This window comes from Podarcis pityusensis (assembly GCF_964106645.2).
Source record: "Podarcis pityusensis genome assembly, chromosome: 1".
Classification (NCBI taxonomy): Eukaryota; Metazoa; Chordata; class Lepidosauria; order Squamata; family Lacertidae; genus Podarcis; species Podarcis pityusensis.
The window spans coordinates 125,505,035-125,529,954 of NC_138028.1; the positions used below are offsets into that span (position 1 = coordinate 125,505,035).

Here is a 24,920-nt window from a genome sequence, read left to right on the forward strand (position 1 = left end):
GATTGCATAGACTGGTGTCAGGATTGCTTAGGCCTCCATAGCAAGTGTGGTTTTACAACCACAACTTTCAAAGTACTGATCACTGTTCCGTGGTTTCAGCACAAAATGCAACTTCGGAAGAAATCCTACAAATGCCCCCACTTGGTAAAATTAACAGCAGTTGCAGTTATCTATGGCAGGATGGAATCCATGCAAATTAATTCTGTTGTATCAATGAAATAAAGATTGCAAACAATCAATCTCTTTATTACGCTCATTGACCAGAAACTTTGCACAACTGTATACAGTCGTACCTTGGTTTTCGAACAGCTTAGTTCTCAAACATTTTGGCTCCCAAGCGCCACAAACTTGGAAGTGACTGTTCTGCTTTGCGAACTATTTTTGGAAGCCGAACATCCGCCGGGGCTTCTGCAGCTTCCGCTTGGCTGCAGAAGTTTCCTGCAGGCAATCAGAAGCCGTTCTTTGGTTTCTGAACGTTTTGGAAGTCGATTGCACCAAACAAAACAAAATAGAGAACCATGACAATAAAATTACTGTATCTCACTATGAATGCCAACTCCGCCACTGCTATTGGTTTTCTTTGAGTTCTCAATTTCCAGGTATACTTTGAATAAGCTCTGAACATGCTCTATCAGAAACATGAGTCAACCTTTGTGCTTTAAAACACATTGTTTTAGTTCAGCGCAGTAAATTACCTTGGGGTTTTCTTGTCTTTTTCATTCAGGAATGCTTCTACTATAAGGTAAGACAACATAAATGATGGAACTTCTACAACAAACACATGTTGCTCCCTTATTATTTTTCTACTGCTGCTTACTGGGATGTGTCTTCTAGCAACCGCAGATTTATCCTTTGTGGCACTCATGTAAAAGCAATGAACATGGATGAATCTGCAAATGGGAGCCTTTCTGTAGAATTTCGTCATTTGGTAAGGCAATACTTCTTTAATTATATCCCAAAAATGGAGAAACGGATGCAGGTATGTGGAGAATCTAACCCTTTCCTTCCCTGCTGCCCAGTGCTTTTTTAAAATAGAAAAATAGGTGAAGGTAATTACCATGAAGTTGTTACAGTAAGAGCCACACTTTTTAACAACAACAACGGTGCCGGTACTGCGTACCCTTGAGTACCCCTGGGGGGAGACACTGCTGCTGCCTATTCTGAACCTGGTGTTTGCTTTGGAGGTAATTCCCTAGTTGGGTCCAGTGCAGGTGAAGAAAAGGGATTTCCCTCCAGAATGCAGCTGTGGATAAAACAGTTAAATTTCCCCTCCGATTCTTTGCTCTGATCCCATTCACTGATGCAATTTGCATTTTTTCCCCTTCCGATGCTGATTTTTAAAATTTAACAACCACAAAAAGCAGACATGGCAAAATGCATGGAAATTGTGAAATCTGTTTTTGAGTCCCCAAGCTAGAACACTAAACGTCTGATCTGATGGCATAGGAAAATACCAATATAGTGGTACCTCGGGTTAGGTACTTAATTTGTTCCGGAGGTCCATTCTTAACCTGAAACTGTTCTTAACCTGAAGCACTACTTTAGCTAATGGGGCCTCCTGCTGCTGCCGCGCCGCCAGAAGCGTATGTAACCTGAAGCATATGTAACCCGAGGTACCACACTGTAACGTGGAATCTCATTTTTTTAGCGTATCGGAAGCCGAACACCAAAAACCTGGAAGTAATTGCTTCCGTTTTCGAACGCGTCTCAGAAGTCATACGGCTTCCACTGCATGCTTTTATTTTTTCCCTCAATGGATTTTGCCAACTGCCCATTGCTCCTCAGTTTTTGAACGTTTCAGAAGTCGAACGGTCATCCAGAACGGATTACATTCAAAACCAAGGTTCCACTGTGTAGTGGTTCAAGGGGTTGCTCGTGCATAAGCTGGTGCCCACACCTGGCTGGGTTGCCTAAGTGAACCTTTTCTGTCCGGACAGCCACTCACCCGTGGCTGTCTCAATCGCTGGCAGAATCCGTCAGTGGGCGTTTCTTAAACTTCTTCCAGCAAAGAAGTTCTTTCAAGCTCAGTCGCCTCCTACTTTCCCTGCGTGGAAGCCTTCTGCGCAAGGAAGGCGTAGGCAGCGGAGGACCCTTCCTCCCCCCACTGGTCCCAGGCAAGGAGTCATGTGACTCCCTCTCAGATTCCCCCATCTGCCCCCCTTCTCCACTGGAGCTGAGCTGATTCCCTTCCCCAGAAGATAGGCTGCCTCTCCCAATCCCGTGAGGCTCTCTGGGATCCCTCTGGAGCTCTCTCTCTCCCTCCGGCACTGATGGCAGTTCCCTGACACACTGTATTATAATTATTCTTTTGGAAGGTTTTTTGTCTCCACCAGAGGGCCCACTCCATGCTTCTTTGATTGTCATCAACTGAACACAAAAGTACCCATCACTAACAGTTTCTGTGAATAAACACTATTGTATATTAATCTCAGTCTTGATTTTTAACCTTTTTTTAGCAACCAAAAGAAATGAAATCATGTACTGGAAACAAGGGCAGTGAGGTAGGAAGATTTAATCATTTGGATTGTATTTGTAGTGTGGCATAGCTGCCCTGTTGAGTTGAAGAAAATGTCATTGTCCATATTTATCCATATATGTTAAGTATAAATTTATAATGGCCATATAACGCATGGTACACCAATAGTTTACTGCTTAAAATGAATAAATGAATGATAAAAGTCCTCCCCCATCCTACCTAAATTGAGTCAGAGTTTTGATTTTGCGAGAGAGGGGAGATAAGCAATTGCAGCTGAAATGCTATCATGCTCTGTTATTTTCTTTAAACAATGGCAACATGTGGCAGAAATATTTTTATCGATAGACCTTCTCAGTGCTTTTTTTCAAAAAAAATGTTTAGGGATACTCTCATTTTCCTACTCATATTGAAATACTGCACCTCAATGAGGCCAAACTTTAATTCAAAAAATGTTTAGGGGTATGTGTATCCCTGTGCCCCCCCCCCAAAACAAGCACTGGACCTTCTAAAGGGCAGCGACAATTTATTTCTACCTATTAGGGTTTAATAGAAAAGTAGCTTTGGGGCTCCCACTTCTGGATAAATTGATTCATTTCACTTTCCTACAAAATAAAAATAAAATCTGTAAAATGCATCCCTGATTTTGAAATTAACCATTTCCACTGGAATTTAAAACCTGAAGATGATATTTTTGCCATTACTGAAAGCAGCCTTCAAATAGCACAGTTAGTTTTTTTAACATTTTGAGAAGTAAGATGCATCACTCAACAATTTTGTTTTGTTCTTGTTTAAATTAAATTTGGAAACACAGGAAACTTCGGAAGCAAGCATAGTGGCGTTGGAATCCACAATGCATCTAATCCTGTTTAACAAAATTTCAAAATATAGTAACTTGGTTGTTTGAGTTGCATTCCAACTCGCTCATGTTTAGTGTCATATGTGTTTCAGATATTTTTTATAAAAACCTTTTCTATCTCTTCAGGGCCCTCAAATGGTAACTGAAGAACTACACTCTATAACCTTTGAAACACAGGTCTGCTTATATGGTCTGACAATAGACCTGGAAGTAAGTACTCTCAGTATATATTTATATAAAGTGGCCTATAAAGGAAAACTGTACAGTCATACCTTGGAAGCCGAATGCCTTGGCTCCGAAACAAATCAGCTCCTGAACGATTGAAACCCGGAAGTGAGTGTTCTGATTTTCAGAAGCCAAACGTCCGACGTTGCTTCTGATTGGCTGCAGGACGCTCCTGCAGCCAATCAAAAGCCGCACTTTGGCTTTTGAATGGTTCCGGGAGTCCAACGGACTCCCGGAATGCATTCTGTTCGAAAACCAACATACCACTGTACCTAGAAACAGTGGCCTGTTTTACAAAATGCTAAGCCCTTGTTTGTTTAACAAATCACAAGTTAAACATAAGTTGACCCACACATGGTCAAACAAGCGATGACTTATTTCTCCAAAGTTCCATTTGTTTTCTAGCTCCTCTTGTATCCTGCCTTTGTAGCTTGGGTTTATTGGTTGGCACATGCCACAAGTAGCCCTGCATGTGGAGTCCAGCATAGAAAGCTGAACTCCAACAATATTGATTACCTGCAAAAATCAGCAAGAGTACACCTACCATACAGCATTTTGATTGCAGCATTTTATGACATTGCATCAGTAACTTCTAATGCATTCAGTTCAAAACTACAGTCTGTTCCATATAAACAATGAAATCTATGCATCTTTTTCCTCAGACGAGTTCCTTACCAGTAGTGATGATTTCCAATGTCAGCCAATTGCCCAGTGCTTGGGCTTCTATTATCTGGTACAACTTACCCACAAGTGAACCACAGGTAGGTTTTATATAGCAAAATTCCTGTTTTTCATGAATTGGGTATAGAAGCACAGAGGGCTTCTTTCCCATGATGCATCTTTCTCACAATTCTCTAAGAGATATTCATGACACTTGTGTATCCTTATTGGTACTTGAAAGATGATGCTCGTATGTTCTGAATTCTATTTACAGTCTATATTTACCCTTTCTTAAGATCTCCAAATAATGTATTGGGGGAATGTTGTAGATACTAGGAGAGGATATATTGATTTAATAGTATCCTCCCTAACTCACGCATGTGAGTCGGCAGCAGAGTGCATTCCCCACTATATAGCAGGAAGCTAGTTGGTAGATTTGTTTGAATCTGTTTGCTTAAGCAATCCAATCTGGCTTTGTCCAGATTGGGTTCTGTTCCTGACAAGTCCCCTTTCATCCCTCCTAAAAAGAATAAAGACACAACAGTCTTCTTTTAAAAGTAATAAGTTTACTCACATTCAGTTTGCAGTTGAATCCCTGAAGGCTGGCTTTAGCTTAGAGTTACAGAAAAGAGTGGGTTCATCTCACATAGGGATTTGAGCCCATGTCCTGCTGGCTGAGAGCGAGCAGACAGCAAAATACATCAGTATCAGAAGAAAGCAGCAAAAGAGTAGGGGAAGATGGCTGCGTGACTGGCCCTTTTACAAGGTCACCCAGGGTCAAGCCCACCTACCTGGTCACACGCAGGGGGAGGGTGCTCCAGACCAGATGTGACAGGAAGTCCTCCTGGCGGGAGTAACACCCCCCTGCTTGTCCACTCTGGGCAAACAGGAAGTGTTGTACTTGACTGCTTATGTTACACCCCACATGTATCATATATAAGCAATCTGACTTCATAATCTTATACCTGCCACATACATTAAAATAAATATATTATGTATTACCATATTTTTCTGTGTATAAGACAATGTTTTTTGCTTTAAAAAATAGTCAGAAATTGGGGTTGTCTTATTCACGGATGGTGAATGCATAGGGGTTTGGGCTCTGGTTCTGGCACGGGCAGCCCAGGTTTGGATTCTGGTGTGGGCGGTTCAAGCGCAGCAACCTGGGCTTGGGCTTGGATTCTGGTTCTGGTGTGGGTGGCCTGGGCTCGGGTTCTGGTTCTGGATTTAAACTCAATATCCTTAATTTTGGGCTCAAAAAATAGGGGTCGTCATATGCATAGGGGCATCTCATACATGGAAAAACATGGTACATTTCTTCTACTGCCCTTTGGCACTTCAGAGTTCCCAAGACAGCTCACATATGGAAACAATGAGTAGCTAACAGAATTTTGTGTTAACTTTCATTTGGCTGCAGAACTTGGCTTTCTTTAATAATCCACCACCCGGCACTTTGAATCAAGTCTTGGAAGTACTGAGCTGGCAGTTTTCATCATATGTTGGCCGTGGGCTCAACTCTGATCAACTTAGTATGCTGGCAGACAAACTTACAGGTGAAACTATAAAGCAAATTTTCAGCATTAATTCTCTGAACCAAACTGTGTCCTGTTGTAAATCTGGCCAGCCCTAACATTAGGTGGATTGAGGCAGTTGCCTCATGTGGCAAATGCTATGGGGAAATGGTGATGAGATATTGGAGGACAGAACTGTGCATACTCCATGGTCTATCCTGCATTTCCTAAATTAGCTTGCTACCCTGATGGGCGGGGTATAAATAATAAAATTATTGTTGTTGTTATTATTATTAGCTTCTTCTTTGCTGTTTGGCAGGATTTTGAAACTCACAGATTGCTTCATAGTACTTCAATCTTTAGTACAACTGGGAAATTTTACTTGTCTTTTTAAATTATTTCAAACTGTGATATTTAAAACAAACATTTTGGAAAGATGTTGGCCTCACATTTCTCCCTGTTAAATTTTAGGACTGCAAGTTAGTTATGGGGACCATCAACTTTCCTGGTCAAAGTTCTGTAAGGTATGTCATTGTTAAGATGTTTCACAATGCTGCTTGCATTCTTGGCCATGTTTGTACACAAGTCAGATACTGAAGCACCATAGGTCTTTCCAAACACTCAACTTATTCTCCAAGCAATTATTTTAGTCTTTTCATGATGCTTGCATGTGGGGCCGGGCCACCCATGAGGCTATGTGTGGAAACTGGCTCAGGTGGCAGGATCCACAGGGGAGCAGATCCAGCCTTCAAGGAATGTATCACCTGCTGCTGCTGCTGCTATTGCACCCTCTCTTGTCCCCAAAATAGATCTTGCCACCCACCTCTTGTTCTTGATGTAGGTCTTCATTCACCCCTTCTTCCCTGGTGGGTGGTGGGCATGCTATTTTGTAGTTCACTTCAGATGCCTAAATGTCTTAGGCCAACTCTGTTTGCTGTACAGCTTTTGAGTAGCAAAAGTGCAACATCCCATCTGCAAGTAAAAAGGGTAGTGGTGCAGCCTTGCTTCACTGGTGGGTGAATAATAGGGATTTGGGGAGAAATTCAATTCATTTTGCATTTAAATGTGAACTTACATAACTCACACTTCCTGAAACTCAATACCCAAACTGAAGCACAGTCATTCTTTGAAAGTCACACTTCTTGTGAATTTTGCTAGTCAGGTAATGTGTACAAAAATGCATATATGAGGGTAAAGTGCACATATAAATCAATAGATTAGTGAAAATAACATATAAATGCATTTATTATATTTTGAGAAATTGCTTTGCAAAAACTGCTTTGATGTTTTCTACAAACAAGCTGTATATACATTTTATGAAATGAAAAAGTGTGTATATTAGGAGAGATTTGCACTGATGCTGATGAATTTTCATGAACACTTATTTTAAAATGAAATCACAAACTTATTCAGAAATGCGGCAAAATGAACAGAAGAATGGTAAAAAAACAAGTGGCTAAGTGAAACTGAAATTGATATATTCACCCATCCCTAGCGGACAGCCATATTGTGAGGTTTTGTTGTTTTAAAAACTCAGTAGTTGATGAATGGGAGCTTTTAATTCTAGCAAAGAGCTCCACAACGTTTCAGGGATGCAGAGGGTTTCATTGTATATTATGTACCTATATGGTATATAATAGCCTTTCTCAAGCTTGGATTCCCAGATGTTGTTGGGCTACAATTCCCATCATTCCTTGCTAGCAGGGCCAGTGGTCAGGGATGATGAGAGCTGTAGTTCAACAACATCTGGGGACCCACAGTTGAGAAAGACTGGCATATAGAGTTTCATTGTTTTGTTCTCACTTCCATTTGATTTTTCCTCTTTTGAGAGAGACGGGATAGGAGAGGAAATATGGCATTATGATTATAACAAATATGAAATTAAAGTGCTTTTTTTGGCACAGTGTTAAAAGACTATAGACTAGGGGTGAACCTACACTGGTCACTTATAACGTGAAAAATGTGTTATGAAAGTGTGACACCAGAGGGCATTGCAGAGTCACAATGGGAATGGGAAATTGCATTGAGAGCTATATGACAGGGTTTTGAACTAGCTTTTATTAGCGTTTTTACAGATCAGTGTAAATCCACCCTAGGAGTGGGGAACCTTTTCTAGTCCAAGGACCATGTTCCTTCACAGATAAACTTCTTTGGTGGTGGGGTATGTGTCACATGTGGTGGGTAGTTCCACAAGCAAAAGTGGGTGGAATAATGAGTGTGTGACTCTTTGTATCGTAAACACTTACTATATTTTTTAAAAGGAAAAATAGGGGAAATAGCTACTTATAGACTGGCTTTGGAACGTTTGATAGCAAAGTGTAGTCTCATATGCTGACGAAGGGAGCTAAAGACTGTTCAGAAATAGTATCACAGGTGACCTCCAGTAGTCTGCAAATACCAAGTGGTTGTTTTCGTTGGAGAATAAGTCTAAAGATAAAGGTTACTGGTACTGTATTGAAAGCTTAATTTTTCTGTGTATCTAATTTGCTCTGTAAACAGGAACACTTACCTGGTAAATCATTTACGTTTTGGGCATGGCTAGAAGCAATCTTGGAGCTAATTAAAAAGCACATTCTTCCACTTTGGATTGATGGGTGAGCAGCATCTTGGTGATTGTACATAAACTGCCAACGGGGAATTTTGTTTTGTCCTTCCTGTTTGTTAAGTAAGTAAGTAAGTAGGTAAAGACTCTGAAGGCAGCCTCAAGCAGACTTAAGCACTTTTAAATCCTGTCGATTTCAACAAAAGCAGAAGCAATGGGAGAATATGGCTAAGAGTGCAGTTAGGTTAAAAAACAGACAAACTACTATGTTACCCCACTTCACCCCACTACATTTGAATTGCAAGAGGAGTTTCTTGGGAAAATTTTCTATTGAATTTTTTAAAAATTTAATAATGACAATAAGAGTTGCACTAGTGCATTTGTGCCATACTGAGGGCTTGTCCACATTTGAACATTATTTTGCTGTTAATCCACTTCTCATCCCCTCCATTCAACTTAGGCCATAGTAGTCCTGCCATGTATTCTACTCAATGTTGATCCAGAGCAGAACTCCAATGTATAGTTAGCATAGTAAAAACTTAAACACGTTGCGGGATTCCCCCCAAAATAGACCAGAGGCAATTGTATTTCATCCAGCAGAGCTTTACTGCTACTGAAGGGAAATGAGCACAATGGTCACAAATCCAATACATCCAGGATTGGCACTGTCCATAGGAAATCCAGTTGCAGCAGACTTAACTTGAACTTACAATAACTTATAATAAAACTAAACCTTAACACTATATACAGAACACCGCACCAGAAGAGATAGAAAGAGAGGGAAACCCATTCTCCTTCTGGCCTTACTATTATAGTCAGCATGACCTTGACAGAAAGAGATAACAGAACCAGTTTAAGCCAGCTGTACTCAGCCTCTCTGAAAGAATAATCCAAACATCATGAACCTTCTGCTTTCACGAACCTTCTGCTTCTTTATTTCACACAGAGACGCTTACAGAACCCTCTTGAATCAATTAGAATAGGAGAGATCACTACATATCACACCAATACTTTCTGTACTAAGAAATGCAGACTGACAGTCCACACTCACATGTATTTGAATTTGTATATAAGGAGCAACACTGGTGTTTCCTGTTAATAATAATAATAATAATAATAATAATAATAATAATTGTTATTATTGTTATTTATACCCCGCCCACTTGGCTGGGTTTCCCCAGCCACTCTGGGCGGCTCCCAACAGAAATTAAAAATACGATAATTAAAACATCAAACATTAAAAACTTCCCTAAACAGGGCTGCCTTCAGATATGTTCTAAAAATTAGTATGTGATCCTTCTTGTGTTTGTCCCTGTCTTCTAATTTCTTAATTCTCTTATGCCGATTAAGCACCAACAGGGTTCTCATTTTGTGCGTATTTGGGGGATCAAAAGGGGATAAAACAACATGCCTCCATTCAGGGGTACACCGGAAATAGTTTGGAGCACAGTCAGAAAAGAAACGAAATGATTAAAGAAGTAGTGGACATGGAAAAGAGAGAAGCAGAAATGGATATTGATCCACTCACCCCAAAACACCAAAACAAATGTTCTGTGCCCCCAATTTCCTCCAGTGTATCTGATTATCCCCGTATCCAGTGCTATTTTTCTAGAAAAAGAGGTCTCACCATGAGCACCTCCCTCATTCTCTTAGAATGGCAATGGCGCCCACCTGAGAGGTGGTGGAAATGAGTTCAGGCTGAGAAAAAGCCCTGCTGGTATTGCATAAACCCAAATTCACTTGGGGAAAGCATTGAGACTGGTACTGTCAAAGGGGTAAGGCAATGTGAGCTATGCAAATCAAATGGGAATCCAAACAGCTGCAAGAACATAGTAAACTCTGGTGTGCATAAGCCCCAATTGTAATACCTGGCTGTTTTGCTGCACCAGAGCAACACCATGATTCACCCGAGTGTCATTGCCAGTGTGGTGTAGTGGTTAAGAGCGGTAGTCTCGTAATCTGGGGAACTGGGTTTGAGTCTCCGCTCCTCCACATGCAGCTGCTGGGTGACCTTGGGCCAGTCACACTTCTTTGAAGTCTCTCAGCCCCACTCACCTCACAGAGTGTTTGTTGTGGGGGAGGAAGGGAAAGGAGAATGTTAGCCGCTTTGAGACTCCTTAAAGGGAGTGAAAGGCGGGATATCAAATCCAAACTCCTCTTCTTCTTCTTCTTCTCAGTTCCAGGGAACTTCCAGTGGAACCTTGCAGTTCTGCAAGAGCACAAAGATTAACCACAGGAATTTCTGCCAGGAATATGTGTGCACACAGCCACCATTTATTTCAGATATATTTGCAGTTTTGTTAGCCAGTTTAAGCATTTTGCTTATCCAGCTGGTTGAGAATTCGAGCCAAACCACTTATGACCTAAAAAAGAAAAGTATCCATGATCTGATTTTTTCTGAATTTTTACTCCCTCATATATGTGTGGTTTAACTTGCCTCCTGGAAACTCCTACTGACCCTGCTGGAGGGAAAGGAAAAGTACTGAACCCATTTCCCACTCCCCATCCTTCAGGCTTAATAGTTGTTGTTGTTGTTTTTTAAAAAAATCCTGTTTATGTCTCCACAAAGACTCAAGGTGGTTAACAAAAGCAGAGTAAAAAAAACACAATCCCTTTAAAAAAAAAAAAAAAAAAACTAATATACATTCAAATTATGAAATTAACAATACCTAACTCTTGACAAATTTTAGGTGCACAAAAAGCATCATTGGATTGAGTCAGCAAAAATTACATAATTAACCAAAAGCCTTTAAAAAAACCCCAGAAAAATAAAATCATTACAAAAGAAATAAAACATTTCATTTATATATGTAAATATGAAATATTTCATAATATCATGTATCCAGATTTTTTAAAAGATGATTATTGTTTAAAGAGAATTGTATACACTGTTTAGGTGTCATTGGTTACTATTATATTTTAAGCAGACCGTCAGAAAATGCGAGTGAAAATAATATATAAGGTTAAACATTGCCTTGCAAGTAATTAAATTTGTTTGGTGAATGTCCTTCGCTATACCAAGAATCTACCACTCTAGCAAGAATGCTACCAAGAATTACATTTATAATCCTCATCACCTGTCCAAAAACCTATTTAAGAGACTATGTATTGAAAGTGCAGAAATATTTACCGCAATGGGTTGCATTTTTATTTTATATGGAAGTTTATCACAGGGTCATTGGCACCTGAATACTGATCATAGGGCCTTTGCTGATCCTTCTAGAGACAAGCATGATGAGGAACCACCGGTCTGCCAAAAACTACTTCAGGAGAGCAATATAGAATACGAAAAAGAATAGCAGAAAAGACATAAACATAAACATAAACATAAACATAATAATAATAATAATAATAATAATAATAATAATAATAATTTATTATTTATACCCCGCCCATCTGGCTGGGCTTCCCCAGCCACTCTGGGCGGCTTCCAAAAGAATATTAAAATACTGTGATACATCAAACATTAAAAGCTTCCCTAAACAGGGCTGCCTTCAGATGTCTTCTAAAAGTCTGGTAGTTGTTGTTCTCTTTGACATCTGGTGGGAGGGCGTTCCACAGGGAGGGCGCCACTACCGAGAAGGCCCTCTGCCTGGTTCCCTGTAACTTGGCTTCTCACAGTGAGGGAACCGCCAGAAGGCCCTTGGTGCTGGACCTCAGTGTCTGGGTAGAACAATGGGGGTGGAGACGCTCCTTCAGGTATACTGGACCGAGGCCGTTTAGGGCTTTAAAGGTCAGCACCAACACTTTGAATTGTGCTCAGAAACGTACTGGGACATCCCCTTCAGCACCACTTGCCTAATAAAGTTTGGAGTTCCGTGCTGCAGTTTGAATGTAAAAAGTTGCAGGTGACCAGCAATTACATGTGTTTGCTGCATAACATTTTGCCAGGTTCCTGAAGGAGTAGGCAAGTTAGAATTTGTCCACACCAGAGCAAACTGTGGATTCACAATGGTCTGTTTCTCCTTTAATGTAAAGACATCCATAAGACATTCTCCATTCCAGAGTAGACTCAGATTCCCCCCCCCCCCCTTGAAATGCAGGGGTTTTCAATCCTTGGAAAGTCTAAAATGTCCAGGATTGTAAACCTGTGTATTTAAAGGGGCGAAGGTCCAGGACAACACTGGGATTTAGTCCGCAGAAGCTGTTCGTCTTTAGCGTGCCACAGGATTTTCTGACAAGCATTGTGCACATATAAACCTATTTCTTTTCCTCTTTTTCTTTTTGCAGATGTATTATGGGGTTTGTAAGCAAAGAAAAAGAGAGAAATTTGCTCAAGGACAAGATGCCCGGAACATTTTTATTGAGGTTTAGTGAAAGCAACTTAGGAGGGATTACTTTTACCTGGGTATCGCGGTCAGAAAATGGTACGTGCTATATTTTAACATGCTGAACTCCAGACCCCTATCGCCCTTATCCATGAGTTCCAAAAGCAATGCAATTTGGGAAATGCACGCTAGTGGCCTGGCCCCGCCCTCCCTTTTCATCTCACATGCCGAATTGCCAGTACCAAACTTTTTAGGATCCTTTTTAGATCATTCGAATGTTGCTTTTAATGCAAATCTCAGTGCTACCTTAACTACAGGTGTACGATTAAATAAAGACTGCTGTAGCTTCTTTGGACCTCCTTCTCTGGGTTGCAGTAGTCCCCTATAAAGTGTATTCAGTTGGTACCTTAACAGGTTAGGACGAAATGGATCTGTTACTTGTCTCAGCTCTCAGCTGGCCAGCATTTGTGTATTTGGTATTTTTATTATTTTAAGTGAGTTTGTGGTTCTTCTTTCCATTTGACAAAAAACAACCTGCGATCAGCTATCTGCCTGCTTATTCATAACTATCTTGTCCTTCACAGGAGAAGTGAATTTCCATTCTGTTGAACCATATAATAAGGGTCGTTTAACTGCGCTGCCATTTGCTGATATTTTACGAGATTACAAAGTTATTATGGCAGACAACGTTCCTGAAAACCCACTGAAATATCTCTATCCAGATATTCCCAAAGACAAAGCTTTTGGAAAGCACTATAGCTCTCAGGCAGATGAAGGTAGGATATTGCTTTAAAAGAATAATAGTAATAATCTTCCCCCACCATTTTACATTAAAACTGCTGAGCATGCAAACTCCCGATGCTCATGCTTGCCACATTTGTTCTTTAAAAACAGATTAGACTTGTCCGTTTTTAATTACTTCTTGTGGTGCATAAGACATCTTACAATCAAAGCAGTAACAAAAATACAAACCGAAACTAGCAAAGAAGAAAAAGCAAGCTGGCTTGGCAAAACAGTCACTCACCATCTCCCTCACAAATGTGATATTAAATGGAACGTTCTCTGCAAGGTTAATTACTAAACCAGACATACAAAAACTGCATGCCCCGTCATAAGCACAGATCAGAAAGTCAAATGTGGTTAAGCCCCATCCTATGAACTTCTGGAGCAGCCTTTAACATAGGAAGCGGCCATATACCGCGTCAAGCCATTGGTCCACCTAGCTCAGTATTGTCAACTGTGGCTGGCAGTGGTTCTCCAAGGTTTCAAGCAGAAGCTTCTCCCATCACCAGGACTTGAACCTGGAACCTTGTGCATGTGAAGAATGTGTGCTCTGCCACTGAGCTATGTGTCCTCCCCCACTAGCTGTCTTCAGTGAAGGACAAATTCACCCGGCTGCACTGCTGAATATGCACATCTGGTTTCCTAGATGGGAGATTTAATGTCCATAATGTTGTTGTTGTTGCTTTTAATTTAGTGCCAAGGCCTATGGAAGGAGGAACCAAAGGTTACGTCCCCTCTGTATTTATTCCAGTCTCCAAAATGTGAGTCATGCTGATTAAGTCGCGTTTCCCAAACTTCTTAGTGTGGAAAGTCTGGCATACCAGTCCAATTGGTATGTTGCTCTTCAGCAGAGGAAGTGACATTTCTTTTGTTGCTTTGTCTTGGAAACCCTCTCCTAATAAGTGGGTGAACCATCCAGGATTGATGGGAAGTGAAATTAGAGTACAGTGGTACCTCGGGTTAAGAATTTAATTCGTTCTGGAGGTCGGTTCTTAACCTGAAACTGTTCTTAACCTGAGGTACCATTTTAGCTAATTGGCCTCCCGCTGCCACTGTGCGATTTCTGTTCTCATCCTGAAATAAAGTTCTTAACCCTAGGTACTGTTTCTGGGTTAGCCTGAAGCATCTGTAACCTGAAGCGTCTGTAACCCAGGGTATTACTCATTCAAGATGTCATTTTTGTCTCTCTCTTTTTTTAAAGCCTGAGTGATTCCACAGACCCACCTTCTCCATCAGACCTTCTCCCCATGTCTCCAAGTGTCTATGCTGTTTTGAGAGAACACCTGAGCCCTACCGTAATGGAAACTGCTGTACGTTCCAAGCTTCATTTCTTCTAAACTTGTGGTTAACAAATGAAGAGTTGCTGTTAAGGAGTGACTGGGTATCTTTTAGAATACAGTCGTACCTTGGCTTCCGAACGCCTTGTGAGTCGAACGTTTTGGCTCCCGAACGTCACAAACCCGGAAGTGAGTGTTCCGGTTTGCAAACGTTCTTTGGAACCTGAACGTCTGACATGACTTCCACGGCTTCCTGCAGCCAATCGGAAGCCACGCCTTGGTTTCCAAACGTTTTGGAAGTCGAACAGACTTCCGGAACGGATTCCGTTCGACTCCTGAGGTTCCACTGTACTGGACTGCGCAAAGCTTTATTGTCACTAACTTTTTCCCGCTGTTGATAAAACGGCACTAAGTATGTCAGCACTGGTTATCAGGTACTATAATGAAAGAGCTAGTGACTGTGTTCTTACATAATGTGAAATGAAATGATGGCTTAATGCAAATGGGTGGTCTCTCTCTGAGCAGATTGCAGCCGCTTTGTACCTGTTCTTGGCTCCCACTCAGGTTGAGAGGGGGGCAGCTTAACAGTGATTCTGGGTTCAGACAGCACACTAAGCCACCCCTGCTAAAAGGACAGCTTTATAGGGAAGACTGAGTAGTTTGTCAGGAGGAGAAGAGAATAGTACTCTAAAACACTTAGCTCTTCACATGGTTAGGAAGCAATAAACCATTTCCAAATAAAATCCTTGCAGCCGCTCCTAAAAGACTCCCTCCACATGCATGTGTGTTTGCTACCTTGCAGCTCCAGAAACTGCTTACATTTTAAGGAATTATGCAAACACTGCACACAGCACCCTGATAAATGTATGCTTCTAGGAGAAAATTTCTACATTTATAACCAAACTACTGTATCTGTAGCCCTCAGTAGGCTGCAGTTTCTTTCGCTATGATATAATTCACAAGCTTGCACATTCCTCCACCAACTAAGGAAAAGACAACACTTTCCTTATTTAGTACTGCTTCCTCCGCAGAACTGATACGCCACAAACTTCCAAAACGAAGCTGGGTCTTTTAAAAATGATTTTAAAGATCAAATTGGGCCTCTAATCCTCAGTGATATTCTCCCCCCCCGCGCTCTATTAATTGGGTCAACAGTACCATTGTGCCTTCTTCATAACGTAACATCTGGATTTCACACCACAGTAGAAAATTAGGTCAATCTTTCACAAGAAGGGAACAAATAGATCTTTTGTTTGCTTCAGCTTTCAGTTTTCAGATACACATTTGGCATTTTCATTTCCAGCAAGCTGTAGCTCAACTTGCATTTAAGAAAAACAAACGGCAACGAATTTCCACAAACTGATAGATTCTCCTTCTTCTTCTTCTTCTCTTCCAGTTAAGTTCTCCATATTCAGCTGACTGACGATTCTAAAGTGCATATGTATGTTTTTAAACAGAAACATTCCTAAGAAGATGTTTTTCTAGTTCCCTTTGTAGATACTGTATCTGTACCCTGTGGAGCACAGATGGGGAACCTGTGGCCCTACAGACGTTTCTGGAGTACAACTGCCATCATCAATTACTGTTAGTCATCCTGACTGGTGTTGATGAGAACCACAGGTTCTTCATCACTCCTCCAGACACACACAATTGTCTTTGACCAAACTCTGCTTTCATAAAATAAGTCAATACTTGGCCTGGTTCAGACATAACACTAAGCCATGGATTGGGCCCAAAGAACAAGCTGTGATAAGCCTCTGGCTTGTGCACCCCACCCCTGCTCTCCATGGTTTACCCCGAGGGATAGCTCAGTCAATACAGCATGAGACGCTTAATTTCAGGGTCATGGGTTCAAGACCCACATGGGGCAAAAGATTCCCGCATTGCAGCAAGTTGAATGAGATTGTACTTGTGGTCCTTTCCAATTATTTTGTGATTCTCTTATTCTAGTCCTGGCTTGTTTGAACTAAGCACAGTGAACATAAATCACCATTTCCTCAGTTTTGCCATAACAGAAAGCTGCAGATGATTTAAAACTGCTAATGGAAGCAGTGCCAGATTTACGTATAAGCTAAACAAGCTATAGCTTAGGGCCCCACTCTCTTGCCCCCCCCAATACTTCTTAATTGTATTTCACTATCAATATACTTCTTAATTGTATTTCAGTTCAACAATCACTTTGATAAAATTTTGTTATGTGCAAATGGCTCTAGATACCTATTAGGTCCATAAATTACCATATAGCATATATTCAACACAAAAAAACAGTGACAATTTGTTGTTGCCAAAGGACAGCTGGACATATAAAGGGCCCCATTACCTTCGGTAGCTTAGAGCCTCATCAAACCTAAATCCGGCCCTGGATGGAAGTATGTACTTTCCTGACATTGCATGCGAAGGAGGAGAGCATTGGCACTGTGCAAGCCTGAGGCTCACTTTGGCTTATTCTCACGACCCTGGTTTAGCATTATGTCTGAACTGGGACTAGAACTTAGTACATGAAACAAGTGGCAATGAAAAATTAGGAAATGGATGTACTACTGAAAAGCTAGAATCAAATTAGTTGCACAGGTCTAAAAATATTATTTCTGCCTTTATACTCTATATAGATATAATTTAATGGAGAATTGTAGTAGAATTACTGCTGCTTTTTGCAATCTGTCCTTCCCACTCCCTAAAAATTGGGGTTCTATATTTCAATTCTTGCCACTTCTGGATCCTGAACTATGAATCCTGGCAGCCATTCCAAAATCCACCATGTTTTCAACAAATCTTCCAAGTCATGCATATCCACAAAGGTTATGTATTTTTGCTATATATTTATTCTTGTGATATTTTAATCTGTGTGCACCAAACTGTCATTCTTACAATATATTAAACCTTGATACATTGGAGAACTGAGCCAAACACACATACGTGTGAATAACTCTTCAAAGCAGCCTTAAAAACTACAAGCTAGAGTGACTGCAAGCAACGTAATTATGTGTGAAAACATATTGGGCCTTTCATTAAAGCCTAGCCGCATTGGAAATATTGAATAAATTGACACACAACCAAAAACAGCTGGACATCAGATTGAGAACTGGATTTTCTAGCTCCATGACAAGTGGTTTTTGCATCGCCAAAAGAATAGCAGACTCCCTTGGCTGGAGAGTATATAGTGAATATGACTATCAGCTGATTATATAAAGAAACCACTACCGATACCTGAGCCTGGTTCAAGTAGGTGTTGAAAGGTAGAGAATTGTTATATTTTTGTGTCTTTATAGTTTTAAGTCTAGTTGACTATGAGATAAGAACATTGGAATGGGCTTATGTTATGTACTGAGTTGAATAGGATCCAAAATGCAGCAGTCTGATTGGTCCTAGAACAATAGGATTCAGAATGCAGCAGTCTGATTGGTCCTAGAAGAATAAGATCCAGAATGCAGCAGTCTGATTAATCCACAGGAGCCAACCAATCCAGCTCCAGGTGGAAGTGAATCCGCAACCTGATTGGCCTACAGGAGACTCCCGGAATTTGCCAATCACGTGGGGCCCATTGTGTAAATAATGTATATTAAGCAGACATTCTGGGGGAACTTCCATTCCTCCTCACCACTATGAGATGAATAAAGAGCATGAAATCCACTCTCGACTTTGAGTATATCTCAGCTTACCATGCTTAATATCAGCTGTGACATTGAATGAAAGTTAGATTTCCCCCCCTAGATCCCAGGTGAGAGCTGGGAGGGACTACTGCCTTCTGTGGGTGGTAAGGTTTAAGAACTACCTTTAAGTCTATTTTTACTACTGTTTGTAGATTGTTTTTTTACATTAGTTTTCTGTACCTTAGTGAATAATGAAAAAACAAAAAATCTTAATGGCAAAAAAAGATTTGTCTGATGAATTGGTGCATTTGCACAGAAGAAGGGTAGAAAAAGCATTTGTCAAATAAATACTCAAATTATGTCTGTCTTTTTTGTGTGTGCCTGTGTTGTCATTCTTTATTTTTATAACGGCCAGGGGTCTCAGAAACTAGAAGTTACCCAAGCCCCTCTCAATCTTTGAAAGGACTTGCACACATGAAGCATGTATAATGAATGTTGTTCTTGATCATGGCATAACCTTCAAGAGGTGTGTGTGTGTGTGTGTGTGTGTGTGTGTAATAGCATGCGTGAATGAATGCCTTAGTATACAGGACAACTAGAAACAACCACAGAACCAAAAGAGTTAAATGCTTTCTGGACCAGGCTTTGCCCATGGTGATAAGAGGAAGGCATTCTGCTCATGCTGGAGTCCTCACTTTCTCCATTGCTACCAGAGAAGATGCTAAAACTGGTTAATATATGAGATAGACCAGAGTTTATTTTGGGGTTCAGAGAAGTACAAACACTAGTGTGTGCATAATACGTGTGTTTTTAAAAAAAGTTTTCTGATTGAGCAGTGTTCTGAGCTTTCATGCAAATAAGGAACTGGGTACTATTAACCATCTCTGGCCCCCTTAACTTCCACTTCAATCCTGTTTTAAAAGCAAGGATGTGAAACCAGATTTGGGCTCCCTGGCATCATCTATTAAGCCCAGCCGCCCCATGTTGGCCAGTGCAGGAGACGCAACAAATTACAGCACTGTCCATTTCAGTCCATGCCAATATTTCCTTGACATCTCCCCTCTGAACTTCCTGGGTTCCTGTCTTGTTTTCAGAGTGCTTTACAAATGGACGCGCTCATAAAGCGCTTTGCATCGATCCGAAACACTGCAATAGTAAGCTGGGGCTTTGCTTTCTTTTCTTTAATTCAGAGGAGGTTATTGAAATCGAAAGGAGAAAGGAGGTCAAAGCAATCCTCCCGGCCATCTCTCTGAAGCTAGCTCTTTCTCCTTCCCCTCCCCAGGCTTCCACCACGTGGGACCGTTTTTAACTTTCGTTTTCATTGCAGACGCTGGCTTTCCCGTACTTGTCCCTGTTTCTCAGAAAGCACGTGTGGCTGTGCTGTTCCAGGAACAGCTCTCTCCTCCCGCCCTTCACCCAGGCGCGGCACCCGCCTCCTCCCCTTTCTGTGTGGTTTGGCTGGAAAAAGCAGGCTGGGATCTTGGGGGTTTCCTAGCGGTTGCTGCATGTTTGACCCTGGCCGTTCATTTCCTTACCGAAAAGCTTGATAATATTGAACTTGGCAGCTTTGCAGACTTCTGCTTCATTGCTCAAAGGGTGGTAACTTTGGTGGCATCAATGTAAGAAAAGTTCTACACAGGAAACTTATTTCCTCTTAATCTCAGGGTTGTGGGTTGGAGTCCCACGCTGGGTGAAATCTTCCCTCCTCTCTCCACCCCATATCCATAGTTTACTAAGAGTTTGAGATATTACCTACAACAGTACTGATGCTAAAGGAAACGCACTACTGTGAAAACCTGATCTTTGCGGAGGTACGAAACTATAGGGAAGCTTCAAATATTTAAACAGAAGCTGTAATCTGATATGCTTTTAAAAAGGTAAAGGGACCCCTGACCATTAGGTCCAGTCGTGGCCGACTCTGGGGTTGCGGCGCTCATCTTGCTTTATTGGCCGAGCAAGCCGACGTACAGCTTCCAGGTCATGTGGCCAGCATGACTAAGCCGCTTCTTGGCGAACCAGAGCAGCGCACAGAAACGCCGTTTACCTTCCTGCCGGAGCGGTACCTACTTATCTACTTGCACTTTTGACGTGCTTTCGAACTGCTAGGTTGGCAGGAGCAGGGACCGAGCAACGGGAGCTCACCCTGTTGCGGGGATTCAAACCACCAACCTTCTGATAAGCAAGTCCTAGGCTCTGGTTTAACCCACAGCGCCACCCGCATCCCTTTTACCTGCTTTTAACTGGGAGCTAATCCTATGCAGCTGGGGGGGGGCTAACTTCAGAGTAGAGCTACAGAGCATTGTGCGGGAAACCCCTTCTTGCTACAAGTCTTGGATTTGTAGATTCCACTTAGGACGGGGTTGCTAATTATTTTGTGCCAAGCACATGCAAAAATTAGGAAGCCCTCATCATGCAATCTTCTCAAACTCACTAACCTCAAGGTTTTTGTCCCTGTTAGAACAAATGGAGCTGCTTCTTTGTGCGCTTCTTGCAAGTGACATCTGGAGGGTGGCAACATAAGAACGGGCCTTTTCTGCAGTGGCACCCTGTTTATGGAATACTCTCCCTAGGGAGGTTCGCCTGGTGCTTTCATTATATATTTTTAGCACCAGGTTAAAACATGGCTATTCCATCAACCTTTGGCTGATGAATATTCTACAGCCTTTTAAATGCATCTGTGGGAAGGGGGAGGGTGTTTTGGCTTAATTATTTACTGTGCTCTATCTTGCATTTTATTCTTTGAACTGCCTCTGGGATCTCTTGATGAAGGGTAGTATTTTTTTTTTAAAAAAAACAGCAGCTGTAGTGTCAAATTCTGTCAAAGAAACATCTGTCAACAGCCCTGAGATATATGCATTGAATTTGATATTTTTTAAATAAATAAAAAACCGCACCCACACACATCTTGCCAAGGGGAACAATGCTTTTCCTATAATATTTTTATTTTATTTTTTTAAAGGGCAGGGATGAGGGGACGGTAAAGAGAGCGCGTTAGCTAGCTTTAGGAAACGTTTGCAAAAAGAACACAGCAAGATCAGAGGACGATTATAGCACGGCCCCTTTGCTAAACTACAGCTGTGCTTTTGCCGGAGAGGGAGGAGAGCGCAATCGTGGGAACAGCCTTATTATTCAAAGAAGGCGGAACACACTCTCCTGAATGGTTGCTCGCCGAAAGCAGCGGCTCGCTGATTGGCCGCGCGCCTGCCGCCGCTTGCTATTTCCTAGTCCGGCTTACTTTCGTTTTAGACAGAGTCGGGGAGCGTTGGAGGGGGTAGTTAGCGCGCGCTTCGGGGCATCTGCAGACCAGCCAGGTAAGCAGAAGAGGCGAGGTGCTGCTTGCATCCGTGCTTGCGTAGTTTTGGGCTCTCCAAGAATGCAAGGGAGATAGATGCATGCAAAAAGGGGCAGCCGTCTGCTTGGGCCTTACGGATTCCCAGGGTCTTCGCGCAATCGTCTCTCCAACGCAAGGATATAAAATAAGGCTGCGTCCCCTCGATTTATGCGAGAGTAAGGTTGCATCCATGCTAGGCTTTGCTTCCCTAAATATCTATATCTATATATCGGGGAACTGTAGCTTACTCCGCACAGAACTGCAATTCGCAGCACGCTTAAACTGATGGTGCCAGGATTCTTTTTTTTGGGGGGGGGGGAGTGTATGTGTGTAAAATATGCATCAAGTGTGCTTTACATTTATGGTGCGAATGGTTTCGAAGTTTTTTCTGTCTCCCCCCCTCTTGTGCAAATGCACCAGTTACTCAGGAAAAACCTTTTGTTTTTTGCCATTCAGATTTTTCGTTTTTTCATCATGCCAAGTTCTGTTCGGAAGCAGCTGGACGCGACTTCCAAGTATACGTGGGAGATGAGGCTGGACAGTTTTATTCTTGGAATGTGTCGCAAACCCTTGAGTGTTGCAAGCTTCGCTGGCAATTGCGCTTATTTTCCGGAGCCAGAATGCGTAGCCGGGGGCGGGCAGCTCCCCCCCCATCAAGTAAATAAATAAAAATATCACAATCTTACTCGCTGACAGGTACTTTTCCCTAGAAAACATCAGTGCCTGATTTTGTATAATATTTTTTATTAATTTTCAATCACATTGATCCAAAAGAGCCACATTATCACAATATCAAATTACAATACATTAAAAAAAAAAATTAATACCAAATTAAACCATTAAGGGTGACTTCCCGTGTGTTGGATTTCAGGGTTCAAAATCTTATTTCTTTCTGCTTCCATAATCTTGGTTATTCTAATGACAGCAGTTCTGATTTTGATCCTTTATTTAGCAGTGCCTGCTTTTGTTACTTATGTATGTGGCATATTATTTTATCCTTCCCTGAAATGTGTGAGCCGTTGTCTACAGAACATCGAAATTTAGAATACTAACTGACTATCTCTCTTGCTCAGCCTTGCACCGCTACTTGGACCATAGAACGGTCATTCAGTACCTTGTAGAGCATAAAGACGGTCTGGGATGACATGGGAGTCTCAATGGGCTATGCTTACTGAGCATGCACAGAAAAACTACATTGGAAAAAAGGAAGTATGAAACGGTTTTCAGCAAATTCAAGAAAACTTGTTTTAGTTTAGGGTTGTTGTTTTTTAAAAGGCGTGTTCTTTGTAATTTTGCAAATTATACCCTTTAACTGCATGAGGTTTCTTTTTTTTATTTACCTTCTAGTTGTCAAATGACGTAAGATTTTGACAGATTTTTCTTGGGGTCAAAAGAAAACAATTTAAAACAGCTGTTTTTGAGATGTTTCATTCTGAATCTGCTAGACAGAACCAGACAGAAGTCCTGCCCCCTGCCCAACATAAATCCTGGCTACGCCCATGGCAGAATTAAAGCAGAACAAGAGGGAATTGGTTATTAAGGTGCTAAAGATTGAGTTATTTCTCCCAACTTGTCTTGGTCCAGATTGCGATCTGTCTGGGGCCAATTCAGAAATGCACTGAGCATCATCCCATTCAAATTAAGCATTATTTTGTCCCTCTAATTTGAGTGGGGAAGGGTTAAAAGCATGCCTGTTAAATCTTGCCCATTGAACCCAGTGGTGTGTGATACTGCTTAACTTAGGGGTTAGATTGCACCTCTTTTCTCCAGTTGCTGAATTAATGTAAGTCACAAGAGAGGGCAGATTTTTGAACTTTTTGCAGGATGTGTCCAGATCAAACAGTTTGGCAATTGTCCTGTACATTATACATTATTTGTACCTACATACAGTATCCACCTAACCTTATAACAGAAGAATGCTGTAAAAGTAAGCCCTGTTGCATTCAGTGCGGCTTACTCCTAGGTAAGTGGGTATAGGATTGCAGCCTAAGTCCTGCTCATCCCCATTTTCCACCCTTACAATTCCTCCACTAGCCTCTTTACTCCCTGTTGCAAAGGCAGAAAAATTGTGCTGTTCATATAGCTTAATAATAATTCATACCCTGCCCATCTGGCTGGGTTTCCCCAGCCACTCTGGGCGGCTTACAGCACATATAGAAACATAGTAAGACATTGAATATTAAGTATTATAAAATCCAGTGTTGCTTGGCACAGAATTCAAGTTTGCTTTTTAGTACAGCTGGGCCGAAGCCATTTTCTGATGGAGCAGCCTTGTGAACACACAAGTTACTGGCTTGCAGGTCTCTCTGCCTTTTGCTAGCTTCCTAAACTTTTGATAGCCTGCAGTTCCATTCTGATCTCAGAGAAGAGGAAGCTAAAATCTCCACTGAGGTGTGTGATAGAGAACGTTACGGTAAGTATTCTTAAAAACTGTTCTCCTTTTGATTCTGCAGGATGAGTCAGTGGTATAACCTGCAGCAGTTGGATTCAAAATTCCTGGAGCAAGTACACCAGCTCTACGATGACAGTTTCCCCATGGAGATACGACAGTATCTAGCGCAGTGGCTGGAAGCCCAAGACTGGTGAGAGGCCAACTTGTGTTTGAGATGTCAAATGATAAGATTGTGTTCCAAACTGTGCATGGCCTAATTTGCTCCTGTCAAAAACGATTGGGCTTTGAAAAGTGCCGAAGATAATGTTTGCATAGGAACTAAGTTTTGGTAAAGCGAGTAAACAACATGTTGTATTGTAAGCCCTTGTTTGGCAACCAGTTTAATGTTGAGATGTAAGCAAGTTGAGCCAATGACATCCTAAGTCTTGTCGACAAAGAAACGTATACTATTGAGGATGTTACTTGCATGACATCGTGGTACCTGGCAGTGTTTGAAATTAACAGGCGCATTTTGCATCTGGTCCTCGACCACTGTGACCAAGTGAAGATGCCTGACATCTCCACCATCCAGGGATCATTGGATCTGGACTGTTTTTACACACTAATACCCCACGCTAGGGGACGCCAGTGGAGCTGTGGGTTAAACCACTGAGCCTTGGGCTTGCTGATCAGAAGGTTGGCGGTTGGAATCCCCGTGACGGGGTGAGCTCCCGCTGCTCAGTCTCTGCTCCTGCCAACCTAGCAGTTCGAAAGCACAAAGTGCAAGTAGATAAATAGGTACCGCTCCAGTGGGAAGGTAAATGGCGTTTCTGTGCGCTGCTCTGGTTCGCCAGAAGCGGCTTGGTCATGCTAGCCACATGACCCGGAAGCTGTACGCCGGCTCCCTCGGCCAATAAAGTGAGATGAGCGCCACAACCCCAGAGTCAGTCACGACTGGACCTAATGGTCAGGGGTCGGTCCCTTTACCTTTACCCCACCCTAGAGAATTCTATCAGTTACATTTTATCTG

At 41.7% G+C, this 24,920-nt stretch overlaps 2 protein-coding genes across 8 annotated transcripts in view; both read left to right on the forward strand.

Annotated features, from left to right (window-relative positions):
- Positions 1 to 18,555, forward strand: part of STAT4 (signal transducer and activator of transcription 4) — a 36,774-nt gene extending 18,219 nt beyond the window's left edge. For 4 of the 5 annotated variants that reach the window (XM_081023998.1, XM_081023999.1, XM_081023996.1 and 1 more), the window contains exons 12-24: positions 725 to 742; positions 835 to 928; positions 2,457 to 2,501; positions 3,459 to 3,542; positions 4,220 to 4,318; positions 5,635 to 5,770; positions 6,200 to 6,252; positions 8,228 to 8,322; positions 12,501 to 12,637; positions 13,123 to 13,314; positions 14,016 to 14,082; positions 14,523 to 14,631; positions 15,995 to 18,555. In XM_081023998.1, the coding sequence (XP_080880124.1) occupies positions 725 to 742; positions 835 to 928; positions 2,457 to 2,501; positions 3,459 to 3,542; positions 4,220 to 4,318; positions 5,635 to 5,770; positions 6,200 to 6,252; positions 8,228 to 8,322; positions 12,501 to 12,637; positions 13,123 to 13,314; positions 14,016 to 14,082; positions 14,523 to 14,631; positions 15,995 to 16,021 (1,156 nt within the window). In that variant the 3' untranslated portion in view covers positions 16,022 to 18,555. The remainder of the gene's footprint in view (positions 1 to 724; positions 743 to 834; positions 929 to 2,456; positions 2,502 to 3,458; positions 3,543 to 4,219; positions 4,319 to 5,634; positions 5,771 to 6,199; positions 6,253 to 8,227; positions 8,323 to 12,500; positions 12,638 to 13,122; positions 13,315 to 14,015; positions 14,083 to 14,522; positions 14,632 to 15,994) is intronic. The other variant, XM_081023997.1, reaches the window with a different exon arrangement.
- Positions 18,556 to 21,380: 2,825 nt separating this feature from the next.
- The window catches only part of STAT1 (signal transducer and activator of transcription 1), a 44,152-nt gene continuing 40,612 nt past the window's right edge, over positions 21,381 to 24,920 (forward strand). For 2 of the 3 annotated variants that reach the window (XR_013991336.1, XM_081024070.1), the window contains exons 1-2: positions 21,675 to 21,695; positions 23,973 to 24,101. Coding sequence is in view for 2 of the 3 variants with exons in the window: in XM_081024070.1 (XP_080880196.1) it covers positions 21,688 to 21,695; positions 23,973 to 24,101 (137 nt within the window). In the remaining variant the exon portion in view is untranslated. Of the gene's footprint in view, positions 21,500 to 21,674; positions 21,696 to 23,972; positions 24,102 to 24,920 lie in introns of those variants that run through there. The other variant, XM_081024071.1, reaches the window with a different exon arrangement.